This window comes from Scyliorhinus canicula, chromosome 2 (assembly GCF_902713615.1).
Source record: "Scyliorhinus canicula chromosome 2, sScyCan1.1, whole genome shotgun sequence".
Lineage (NCBI taxonomy): Eukaryota > Metazoa > Chordata > Chondrichthyes > Carcharhiniformes > Scyliorhinidae > Scyliorhinus > Scyliorhinus canicula.
In genome coordinates this window covers 17,116,032-17,129,512 of record NC_052147.1, presented here as the reverse complement: position 1 = coordinate 17,129,512, position 13,481 = coordinate 17,116,032, and the positions used below count along the sequence as shown (strand labels likewise).

The 13,481-nt window shown below is 43.3% G+C and overlaps 1 protein-coding gene across 1 annotated transcript in view; it reads left to right on the top strand.

Moving 5' to 3' along the window:
- The window catches only part of LOC119951242 (latent-transforming growth factor beta-binding protein 2-like), a 677,784-nt gene that overhangs the window by 562,275 nt on the left and 102,028 nt on the right, over nt 1-13,481 (top strand). Inside the window, exons 25-26 of the mRNA XM_038774298.1 lie at nt 8,866-8,988; nt 9,952-10,083. Coding sequence (XP_038630226.1) covers nt 8,866-8,988; nt 9,952-10,083 — 255 coding nt within the window. The remainder of the gene's footprint in view (nt 1-8,865; nt 8,989-9,951; nt 10,084-13,481) is intronic.

The window sequence follows — 13,481 nt, the reverse complement described above, 5'->3', positions numbered from 1 at the left end:
GATGGGGCAAGCATTTAATTCAGGATTTGGTTAAAAGTCGAGCGTGGTCATGATTTTGTTTCGCAAGAAGACTGTATTTGTGGTGGCCAGGAGGTGCGGGACCTGGGGGATAGGTTTGTGATAGTGAGTGGGGTATTAGCGGGGACATTGGTGGTGCTGATGAATGTGTATGCACCTAATTGGAATGACATGGACTTTAAGAAATTGTTAGGATCTATCCCAGATTTGAATTCACACCAGTTGATGATGGGCGAGGACTTTAATTGTGTAGTGGAACCTCGGATGGATAGATCGAGTCCCAAATCAATGGCTAGGTCTGGGATGGCGAAGGAGTTGTGCATGTTCTTGGACCAGATGGGGGTGTGGACCCTGAGATGATATGCATAAGCAAGTGTATGTGTAAATATAAATAGCCTCCAACCAGTAGGTGTCAGGCAAGTAATAGCACTTGGCACTGTAACCTGGGAGGTGTCTGGAGAAGGATTTGTCATGGCTAGTCGTGCTTGTTTTAGTTCCAGTTTGATGGCATTAGTTTCCTCCCCACAGTTTATTATACTATGATAAAATTGACTAGTCCTGAGCTAGATGTTCTTCAGTACACCAACTCAGTACTTGTCTCTGTAAAAGAACATAACACGGTATCTGGCGGGTGATCAAAAACTAATGATCAGAAGTGTGAATATTTTTAGGACACAGTCTTCAAATTTGGTGAAATGATGGTACAAGGAAAACGTGGAACAAAAGGAAATCTCGGAAAATGAAAAACCAGTGCAAGAAGAAGGTGAAAAGTTTAAAAACTCCTGAATAACTTTGAGTAACTAGGATTACAAGTGCAGCCAGATGAAAGAAATATAGCATTGTAGCTAAGGGTAGCAGATCTGCAGGCAATTGAGATTTATAACACCTATGTATATAATCGAGAGGACGAGAGTAAAAGCTTTGATACCGTCATTTAAAAATTTGATTGGCATTGCACGCCGGAAAAGAATGAAACTTTTGAGCGATACATATTTACAATGTGCACGCAGAAGACGGGCGAGTCCTTGATAGGTTTCATATCGACCTTAAGTTAAAAGTACAAATGTGTAACTTCAGGACTTTAAAATTCTTCATGATTCAGGATCAAATTGCCTTTGGAATAAATGATGATAAGGTGCGTGAACGTCTCTTATGGGAGAATGGGCTTTAGTTAGAAGACATGGGGCGCAATTCTGCCCTACCCTGCGGGGAGGGGGGTCCCGGCGTAGCGGAGTGGTGCCAATCACTCCGGCGTCGGGCCTCCCCAAAGGTGCGAATTCTCCGCACCTTTAGGGGCTAGGCCCGCGCCGGAGTGGTTTCCACCCCGCCGGCCAGCGCCAAAACTGGCACCAATGGCCTTTGGCGCTACGCCGCCCGGCTTTGGGGCTGGCCGAAAGGCCTTCGCCGGTCCGCGCATGCGCCGGTGCGTCAGCAGCTGCTGACGTCACCAGCGGCGCATGCGTGTGGAGGGGTCTCTTCCGCCTCTGCCATGGTTGAGGCCGTGGTGGCGGCGGAAGAAGAAAAAGAGTGCCCCCACGGCACAGGCCCGCCCGCCGATTGGTGGGCCCCGATCGCAGGCCAGGCCACCGTGGGGGCACCCCCCAGGGTCTCATCGCCCCGCGCCCCCCCAGGACCCCAGGGGCCCGCTCGCGCCACCAATCCCGCCTGCACAGAGGTGGTTTAAACCACGCCGGCGGGATTGGCCTGTCAGCAGCGGGACTTCGGCCCATCGCGGGCCCCCCCGCCGATCGGCGGGGCATGATTCCCGCTCCCGCCGATTCCTGGGTGGCGGAGAATTCCGGCCACGGCGGGGGCGGGATTTACGCCGGCCCCGGGCGATTCCCCGACCCTGTGGGGGGTCGGAGAATTCCACCCATGATTAAAATTTGCCACAAGTGCAAAGGAAAAAATCATTTTGTGAAACAATGGTTCACAAGCAAAAAAGTTAATGAAAGGAAGTCAACAATACAATTGATGACATTAATTTGGAATGACATAATTGATGCAGTCTCGAAAGAAAACAAGGCAAATGCAGACAAAAAGAATAGAATGTCGCCTCCAATCACAAAAGTGCTAAAAATGGTAATGCAACAGTGACAAAGGATAAATGGACAGTTTCTTTGTTAATAAATAGATCACTTATCACTGTGAAGTTTGACACAGGAGCAATAGCAAACCTCATAAGCATCAGTGATATCAAGACTATGCAATTAAATCCGAGAATATTGAATAAACCATTCTTCTTAAAGGACTATAATGGTCAGAAAATTGACACATCGGGAATCTGTGAATTTGATGTCCAAGTAAAAGCTGAAGTTCACAAAGTAAAATTCTCGATAGTAGCTGAAGATCATGAGTCGTTGCTAGCTGATGAAGTGGAACTGGTAAAAAGGGTGTGCAGCACTGACTGCACTGAACACACACAGTGGATCAGTGGAGTCCATTGTGCAGGCTTTTTCAAAAGTATCCCACGGTTTTGGTGTTTTACCTTCCAGTTCCAAGATGCAATTAAAAATTGATGCTCAACCAATGATACATGCTCCAAAAAGAGTTCCAGCACCATTACGTGACCATCGAATGGCTGAATTAGACAGGATGACACGTCATGCCATTATAAAAAAGATTGAAGAGCCAACAGATTGGGCCAATTCGATGGTATCTGTAAATAAAAAGAAACTATGATCTTCGAATATGTATGGATCCCAATGATTTAAATGCGAATATAAAAAGGGAACACTATCCGATACATTAAAGAGAGGAGATCACAAGTGAGATATCTGGTGCAAATTATTTCAGCAATGCTTCGCAAGGATTCTGGCAGTTCAAGCTAGATGAAAGAAGTACCAAGTACTGTATGTTCAATACTCCGTTTGGTTAGTATTGCTTTCTTCGTGTGCCCTTAGAAATATTCCACAGAGCGATGGAACATATTATTGAAGGCATTCAAGATGTTCGAGTTGCAGCCACCTGAGGTGGCCACCTCCTGATTACAAACTGGATACTTGCAGAGAATGAAGGGAAAAATGGACAATGCTGAGAAAACAAGCAGGTGCAAGGTTTGGCTGTTGAATGGAGTTTGCAGCTCCCAACAAGACCAATACTGCAAAACCATTAGCATACTAATGAGCCATCTCCAGGGACAAAAGAGAAACATTTAAGCAAACGATACCAAAGCAGACACCCAGGTGCCAGAGGAGACTAGAACAAAGCAGACCAACGGCCACTTAGGGCAGCCACCCTTTTATTGGAGGAAATTGATACCAATGATCAGGATATGGTCCAATTAATTGGGACCAAGTTCAAGGACCGCCCAAAAGCACGCGGAGCCCCCTTTGGGTATAAGAAGAAGCCCCCAAGAGAGAATCGTTCTTCTTGGCCTTGGCTCTCAGCGGTGAGAGGCCTGCCTAGCAGCTGCACCAGAACAAGTAAGTCCGAAGTCAACGCATGCTACGAGATAGACGCTCCTAGCTACTATTCCGTACAAGTTCGACCCCAACAGCCTCAGAACCGGACAACAGCCATTGTTCCTCTGACTGAGTGGGCACCCGAAGCTAAGTATAGGCTTCAGTAGTAGTGATAGTTTAGTGAGTAGAGTTTGTGCATGAGTATAATTGACTGTGTGCACATAAATGAGCATTGATTTTGAACTTACTAACTGGTGTATCGAGTCTTTGAACAGTATTCGGTTTTGAACCTTGTGGCGGTATCAAAAAGATACCTGCCGACTCTTGAGCAAACGTGATTAGAATTAAGGAAGGCGACCATATTAACCACCATAAACAGAGCCAATTAGAGAGCGAACACAACGAGCAACAGAGTTTACATCAATTAGATCATAATTTGGGGTTCCATCCAAGACAAACACAATGACAGGCTAATTAGGGTATTACAAAATGTCAGAAAAAATGGGCTACGACTCAACAAGGCCAAATGTCAGTTTGGTGTACAGGAAATAACATTCCCATGAGATAGATTATCTGCTCAAGGAATAGAGCCTGGTGACATGATGGGAGGCACAGTAGCACAGTGGTTAGCACAGTTGCTTCACAGATCCAGGATCCCAGGTTTGATTCCCGGTTTGGGTCACTGTCTGTGCGGTGTCTGCACGTTTCACCATGTCTGCGTGGGTTTCCTCCGGATGCTCCGGTTTCCTCCCACAGTCCAAAGACGTGCAGATTAAGTAGATTGGTTAGTGTAAATTGTCCTTACGTTAGGTTGGGTTGCTGAGTTACGGGGGTAGGGTTGGAGGTGTGGGCTTAAGTGGCGTGCTCTTTCCAAGAACGGGTGCAGACTCGATGGGCTGAATGGCCTCCTTCTGCACTGTAAATTCTATGATACAAGCCATAATAAATATGCCTCAACCTGCAGATAAAAAGGGAGCACTAAAAGTACTGGCCATGATCAACTTCATTGGAAAGTTCATACCAAATCTCAGCAAAGACAGCATGTCTTTGAGATGTTCTGAAGAGAGTAAATAACTTCACTTGGACTGAACATCATGAACAAGAATGGATAACACTAACGACAACACTAGTATTAACATTTTTCAATCCAACAAAAAATACCAAGATTTCACAGATGCATCGGAGGATTGTCTAGGTGCACTAATAATAATAATAATCTTTTATTGTTGCTGCAACAGGAAAATGGTTGTGATTGGAAGCCAGTAGCATATGCTTCAAGATCTATGACAGAATCTGAATGTTGTTATGCACAAATAGAAAAAGAGTGTTTAGGGCTAGTGAATGGTTTGGAGAAATTCCATAGCTACATATATGGCCTACCTATGTTCATTGTCGAAACAGCTCATAGACCACTGGTTGCAATAATCAAGAAAAATCTCAGTGAGATGTCGCCTCACATTCAACGTCTAATGATGAAACTTCAGAGATATGTCTTTGAATTAATCTATACACCTGGGAAGCACATTGTGATAGCGGATGCGTTATCTAGAGCTACAACTGCTCAAGATGACAATTCCATTGGAGAGGATGTGCAGGTTCATGTAAATATGATTACAGAAACACTACCAATATTGAATGCAAAGTCAAGACTGATTGTTGAAGAAACGTAAAAGGATGGAGTATTACAAATGGTGATACACAATCTCAACAATAGATGGCCAAAAGGTTCATGTTCTAAGTATCATCCCATACGATCAGAGCTAAGTGTAGCAAATAGTTTATTACTGAGGCAAGAGAGAAATGTAATTCCACAGTCTGCGCAAGGAGTTGCTCCAGAAGATTCTTGAGGGTCACCTTGGAATCAAGACATGCAAGCGAAGAGTGCGAGATACAGTATTTTGGCCGGAAATAAACAAAGACATACAGAACATGTTGAAAAGTGTACCACTTGTCAACGATATCAATATCGACAAGCAAAGGAACTGATGAAAATAGGTGAAATTGTGTTAGTTCCTAGACAAAAGGTTGAGATAGACTTATTCTACCTTGATGGTAAAGAATATTTGCTAGTAGTAGACTATTCCTCAAATTATCCAGAAGTAGCACAATTACCTAGCTCGTCAGCAAATTGTGTAATCATGCACACAAAAGCAATGTTTTGCACGATATGATATACCTGAGGTAGTAATGAGTGATAATGGATCATGTTTCAACAATAAAGAAAGAAGGAATTTGCACACCGATATAATTTTAAGCATGTAACATCAATTCCATTATACCTGCAATCAAATGGCAAAGCAGAAAAAGGGGTTAAGATAGTCAAGCAATTACTGAAGAAGGCTATGGACAGTAAAGATGGCATATATTTAGCACTGCTAAGCTATTGAAATCTCCATTAAGTTGTGGTTTATCAACAGCAGAAATGTTGATGAGTCGAAAACTACGAACTCTGCCATGCCAGACTAAGCAATGAGTAAATAGGAAGATAAGGGACCAGATGGAATCTCAGAAGAAGAAACAAAAGAATTATTATGACAGGTCTACCAGGAGTCTGAAACCTTTGAAGCCAAATTGCATGGTGAAAGTGGAGGATCCTGATGGCTGGTCAAAATGTGCTAGGTATTGCAGAAAACAGGTCCAAGGTCCTACACTGTGATAACTGAGCAAGGACAGGTTTTAAGGAGGAATAGAAGAGCACTCTTAAAAGTGAAACAAACTGTTGCTGAACAGCAAGGCGAGGATCCATATGAAATTTACATTCATCAAAACCGACACAAGCAGTGAACGAGTCAAATGTCAATGTACAGAATGATGTTTAGAACAATGATATAGTCATAGTAGATGTACCTACAGAAGTTCAGAACTATCATGCAGATTCACCAGATTTACCAAAGTGAGACGATCAACGAGAAACCGGAACGGTTAGATCTGTGAATGGATAATATAACTGTCCATGATGTAAATACATTGTTATGCATATAATATGTAAGATTTATTGAATTAATGTATTATATGTTTTCTTCAAAATCTCAAGGAAAGGGGGTATAATGATATGCATAAGCAAGTGTAAGTGTAAATATAAACAACCTCTGACCAGTAGGTGTCAGGCAAGTAATAGCACGTGACACTATAACCTGGGGGGAGTCTGGAGGAGAAATCGAGGTGGCTAGTCGTGTTTTTATTAGTAGCAGTTTAATATCAGTAATTTTCTACCACAGTTTATTATAACTATAATAAAATTGACTAGTCTTGAACTCGATGTTGTTTAGTACGCCAACTCAGTACTTGTCTCTGTACAAGAATGTAACACGGTACCTGGAGTGGTGATCATAAATATGGAGGTTTAAGACTCGGTGGGGAGAAGGAATATTCCTTCTTCTCCCATGTAACCCGGGTATACTCTCCTATCAATTTTTTTCTTGTGGTTAAGGTTGTTTTGATGAGGATTGTGGGGTGGAATATTCGGGAATAGTGATCTTGGAACACGCGCCACACTATTTGGATGTTAGGTTTAGGTCGGGGCAGGGTGGAGGTTCTATTCGGCACTTTTGGCAAATAAGGAGTTTTGTGATAAAGAACTACGTTGAGGTCAATTAAAACGGGGAGGTCTCTGCTGAAATGTTCTAGGAGTCATTCAATGCAGTGATTCGGGGGGGAGGGATTAATTTGTTTGAGGCCCACAGCGATAGGGTTGAGAGTGACGAGAGGTAGAGGTTGCTGAATTTTAGATGTGAATCGGTGGTTCTCGGTGGCCCTAACGACGGAAATTCTGGTGGAAAGGAAGAAACTGGAGGGGCAGTGATGTTGGAGCGGTTTCAAGACCTATGTATTGAGTCAGCGTCCACGTGGGGCTCAACTCAGTACAGAGGAAAAAACACAGCAACAACCTGGACAAGATGGCGTTCAAAAATCAATAACCCATCCCAGTTGGACGCGATCCAATCCCTGAAGCTGCTATGTTTAAACTTATCCAATAGAATTGCAACCAGTGTTTAAACTTCACCCAATAGAATTGCAAGCAGCGCATGATTGATCTTCATCCTGACAGCTGTGCTTACTAGTAATTTCCTGTGCATTCATTGTCTGTGAAAAGCAGGACAGCAAAACCAGCTTCCTGCATTTGTTTCACAAAGACAAGATATCAGAAGTGATGTCCTTCCGGTCAAGTTAGCTATCCTAATTCCCATTTGATTACTTATTACTGCTATGTCCTAAAAATACATGTTTAATGGTTAATAATGATTACTCAATCCTATAATTCATCTCAATCCTTAATAAAGTAGTTTATGTAAAACTACTCTAGTGGCATGTCTATTCAGTTTTAAGAGGTACCATCGCTGAACCCCTCGTTTAATCCCTCCTTTTGGCTAGCCCAAGAATAGGCAGTTAAAGAGACATTCTGAATTTGTTGGAGTTTGGCTGATGTGTGGAATAGTCAACAGGTAAGAGCTGTAACAGTTCCTCTTTAACTAGGAGGCGACATTCTGTCTGCCATTCCCTAATGCGGCGTCGGAGGCAACAGAGCGTAATAAAAAAGGCAAACAATATAAACAGCTACAAAAGTATAACAACGTGCGATATAATACTTATCCATGGATGGATATTGGCATTCAGTCCCCAATTCCATATTTTAGAGAAAAAGTTCTGTGACTGAAACAGTTCCGCAGCATTCTCGGCGTGAGTCTGGATGAGTTCCCGCTCCTTGTTCCAGAGGTGGTCAATTTGTGTTGCCTCCTTCCAAAGTCCTTCCCAATCAGTCCGCAAGAGCAGGATGCTTGGAAGTCCCTTCTGGACATATTGGTGAATCCGCTGGTCATCGTCAGTTCGCTCGCGGTCATCCGCGTCCACAATGGACACATCACTGTATGGAGTCAGTTCGTGTCGGCCAATGGTAATAGACTCAGATAAATTGGTTAGAACAACATTATGCCAGGCAATTCACACACAATGCTTCACTTGGCATAGTTGTAATACAACGTAACTCCAAGCTGTCAACTCCAAGCGTCACGACTGTCAGTGTACACATTGATTCGCTTTCCCTTGCCCCATTCCAGGGCCTTTGTTAGAACTATTAATCCAGCTATTTGTGCTTTGGTTCCCGGGGATCTGTTCTCCTGCAATCAACTCACCTTCACTAACCACTACAGCCCATGCTAAACATGGTTCCCCTCCTGTATACTTCCTTGCTCGTGATATGCTCGCCATATTTGGGCATGATTCAGAACTCGCCATCAAGAGTGGGCCGGTAAGATAGCAAATTGATTCGGGCGCGAATCTCGATTTTGGCCTTTCCCACTATTTAACTGGCACGCCCAGATCCACGCCAGGTGCAAGGCGGTGGCTAAATCATGTCCTTCATACTGTTGTGCGTGCCTAAATATTTTGTCTTATTCATTTCATACTTTCTGAGTTCTGTGTTGCAGTTATATTGTTTATTCTGCAGATGTGAATGAATGCAGTGAGGAGGCTAAGTGTTCAGGGGGCCAATGTATAAATACAGATGGATCCTATATGTGCCGATGTGAAACAGGTTTCACACATTTACCTGAAGCTGAGCAGTGTATAGGTAAGAATCAGTTTAAAAATATTAACAACTTTATTTCTCACTTTTGTACTTTAGTAATGAAGGACCTGTGTTATAAAGTAAATTGTACAATAATGATTGTTTTAGATCAGGTGTATTATAAATGTTGGTGCACATACATATGTACACATTTCAAAAAATTGCAAACACATGGTAGAAAAATTAGAAGGAAGTGACTAAGCCTATCTCTGCGTTAGTTCTTTTGTTTAAAATGCAGCCAATTATTTTTGTCACAGGCTGTTTCAAGCAGTAACTTTCAATACCAACCAATGTTACTTTCCGAAATGCCCATCATAGGCAAAAGAGAAATTAGACCCGCTGTTATCTCCTGTCCATTATATCACTGAAACAAGCAAACATAGGGTTTTGCTGACAAACTCTGCAAAAATTCTTTAAATAGTGATCTCCACCCCTCCTGACCCCAGCCACATCTCCACCTGTCCCATAGAATGTGGCATGAGAAGTATGACGAGAGACTGCTCGCATTTTAGAATACCGAACAAAATGTTCCTGTTTTTAGAAATTGCATTGTACTTTGAATTGCAGCCTGTAAAAGATTGTGCAGATTTCCTAAATTTTCAGTGAAAATCAAATTGCTCTAAAGTACCCAGAGAAGAATGGTTGCTTAGATTTTAAAGGTCACATTCGTCAACCATTCTACTGAGAAAAGGTATTGTTCATTAACGACTTTCGCCGCCCTCTTTTTGTTATTTGAAATTTGTAATAAGGGACAGGATTTTCAGGTCCCATCTGTCAAAGGGATCTTCCAGTCCTCCTGAAGTCAATGGACGTTTGGCTGACTCACCATACCCGCTGTGATGGATTTTGCTGCACTGGGGCTGGAAAATCCGGGCCAAAGGCAATTCATTTTAAAATGCATGAGTTTATTAAGCAACATGTCACTAATTATCACCAACTCTTTTGTTTTTGCTTGTATCTACTTAGATATTGATGAATGCAGTTTATATGGCAGCTCAGTGTGTGGGACCTGGAAGTGTGAGAATACAGTTGGCTCTTATCAGTGTATTGTAGGATGCCAGCCTGGTTTCCAACGGACAGCTATTGGAGAATGCATTGGTGAGTATTCTTGAAGAATTAAGATCTGTCTGCTAGATTTAGAATATTTTATTAAGCATTTCACGCTTTGTTAATTCGAGAAATTTTTAACAACTTGTTTTTAATGTAGTTCGTTTTTCTTTTAATTAAAAGTATTTAGTCATCTGTTATGTTTCCCTTCAGAACATACTTTTCAGACATCATTTTGTTTTTCTCAACTGAGGTTGATTCAATTGACAAGAACCTTTTGTTCTTGAAAATAGATCCTTGGTTTTCTATGTCCATAGGTCAATCCTAAACTTTTTGAGAAAATTAGCAAAAACAAATCAAGAGGTAATTTTAACAAATTATGGTCCCATCAATATATGCATACTTTGGGCTCTCTCAAGAATTCACTCATTGGCCATGTTGAGACGTGAAGGTCCATATTCAATAATAATAATCACTTATTGTCACAAGTAGGCTTCAATTAAGTTACTGTGAAAAATAATGTAAAAATAGCCTACTTCTCTCGTTATTCTCCAGTTCTGGGCTTCAATGGTGAGACTGGGATTTATTGCCAACCTTAGTTGCCTTTAACTGAATTCTTATTGGGCCATATTAGAGGTAAAGTTAAGAATCAGCCATGTTGGAGTGGGACTGGAGTCATATATATGCCAGACGGGTAACAAGAACAGGATTCCTTCCATCAAGGATATTAGTGAACCTTTTGGATTTTCATGACAGCCTGACAGATTTGTTAGTACTTGTCCTGGATTTGTTTCCAGGTTTTTGCTTCGCTTTTAGTTGTGTTGGGATCACAGACTGTTTTTCATATTCCACCAACATTTAGATGGGCAGTGCTAGGTCAAGTAAGTAAAGTCGCCATAACCCCAGGTGACCATAGACTGCTTTCCCCTTTGAAGGGGCGAGCTATCTGGTGGTAATGTAACCTGAGGATCACTACACCTCGGGCGTGGGGCAAGGTTGAGAAGGTGGGCCTTCATGAATAATCTAAGCTGGTATAGGAAATGAACCTTGCTGTTGGCCTTGCTCTGTATCACAAACCAGCTGTCCAGCCAACTGAGCTAAACTGGCTAGCTAAACAAGACATGACCTCCTGAAATGATAGTTGAATAGAAATATTATAAAAATGTATTTTCCTCAACTGATTAAAATTCTCAAGCTGCCATTGTGGGTTCTGAACCATGAGGCTAAATTATTATCCCAGGTTTGGAGGAGGATGTACCAGCAGTATCTTGCTGCTGGTGTTGGTCTGCCAGCATGTTTCTGCCTCTAGCCTGTTTTCAGGGATGTGGCTTTTGTTTGGTGATGGTTACTTACCCACCAGTGATGGGCAGGCCATTGAAAGAATCAGAATTCCGATTGGGGTCAATCTTCCCACGGTGTCTGGATTTTAAAGGAGACAGACTGGAACTCATTGATGGAATACTGATGGCCTCCTGGCTACGGGCTCTCCCAACTGGGGTTCCCACTTCCACCTTAATTGGCCGCCACCTTGAAAATCTCCTCCAGGATCCCACCATGACCATTTTTGGATTCATGCCCTGGATTCAGCCCATGGGCGGAATTTTCCATTCCCTACACAGAATTCTGGCTGAGACGAGAAAACTGGCGTACAGCTCACAGGCTGCACAGCATCTGGCAGTGTAGTCCTCACTGTCCCACTCACAGGACAGGGCCAGAAGAAAGCAGCAGTTGGGAATCCCGGGATGAGGGCGGCATTTTTAAAAGGCACCCAGATCTCCAATAAAACACAGAAACCCACCCTACACGGAGACACCATCTCCTACGGACACGGGAGACCACCTCACCTCACGCACAAATTGAGCCGTCCCAAATGCACAAGGGGACCCCCCTCCCTAATGTCGTGTAGAATGAAGGTACATCATGGAGGTGTTTGAACCATTTGGGTTCATGGAGGGATTCGCCACGTGGGTGAAGCTTCTATACAGCGCTCCTATGGCAAGCTATGGACAAACACCACCAGCTCCAAATACTTTCAGCTGCACAGGGGAACAAAGCAAGGGTGTCCACTATCACTGTTCCTGTTCACACTAGCAATTGAGCCGCTTGCTATCGCCCTTAATTCGGCAGATTGGAGGATGGGCATCCAAAGACAGGGTAGAAAGCATAGAGTTTCAACCAAGCAGATGACCTGCTCCTCCATGTGTCGAATCCCCTAGCCAGTATGGGAAAGATAACCGGACTCCTGAGGGAGTTTGACACTTTCTCAGGTTCCAAACTCAACCTGGGTAAGAGTGAAATCTTCCCGGTAAACCCCCAAGAGAGAGGAGCGGAGCTGGAGGAATTACCATTTAAAATAACCCAGATCAAGCTCAGGTACCTGGGGGTCCAATGGTCCACACCTGGTAGAGGTTCCACAAATGAAACCTCTCCAGCTTGGTTGGGGGGGGAAGAGTACCTAGAAATGCAGATGCACATTTTGCAAAAAGGGTGGCAAATTGGGGGTTCTACCCAACCAAATCCTCTGTTCTACCTCTGGGAAACCAACATGGAGAGGGTGAGGTGTGGGCCCTACCTTTGGGACATGGGGAGGGGATGGAGGAACGCTGACATTGGAGAACATGTACATCGATGACAGACAGGCAACCATGGGGGAACTCACAAAGGAGCTCCAACTTCGTATATAAGGAGCAAGAGGGTCACTAGAGAAAGGATTGGCCCTCTCAAAGACAAAAGAGGGAATTTATGCGTGGAGTCAGAGGAAATGGGTGAGATTCTTAATGAGTACTATGCATCGGTATTCACCAAAGAGAGGGACATGACGGATGTTGAGGTTGGGATGGATGTTCAAATACTCTAGGTCAAGTTGGCATAAGGAAGGGGGAAGTTTTGGGTATTCTAAAAGGCATTAAGGTGGACAAGTCCCCAGGTCCGGATGGGATCTATCCCAGCTTACTGAGGGAAGCGAGGGACGAAATAGCTGGGGCCTTAACAGATATCTTTGCAGCATCCTTGAGCACGAGTGAGGTCCCGGAGGACTGGAGAATTGCTAATGTTGTCCCTTTGTTGAAAGGGATAATCCAGGGAATTATAGACCTGTGAGCTTGACGTCAATGGTTGGCAAACTGTTGGAGAAAATACTGAGGGATAGGATCTATTCACATTTGGAAGAAAATAGACTTATCAGTGATAGGCAGCATGGTTTAGTGCAGGGAAGGCAATGCCTTACAAACCTAATAGAATTCTTTGAGGAAGTGACAAAGTTAATTGATGAGGGAAGAGCTGTAGATGTCATATACATGGACTTCAGTAAGGCGTTTGTTAAAGTTTCCCATGGAAAAAGTGAAGTTGCATGGGGCTCAGGGTGTACTAGCTAGATGGATAAAGAACTGGCTGGGCAACAGGAGACAGAGAGTAGTGGTGGAAGGGAGTGTCTCAAAATGGAGAAAGGT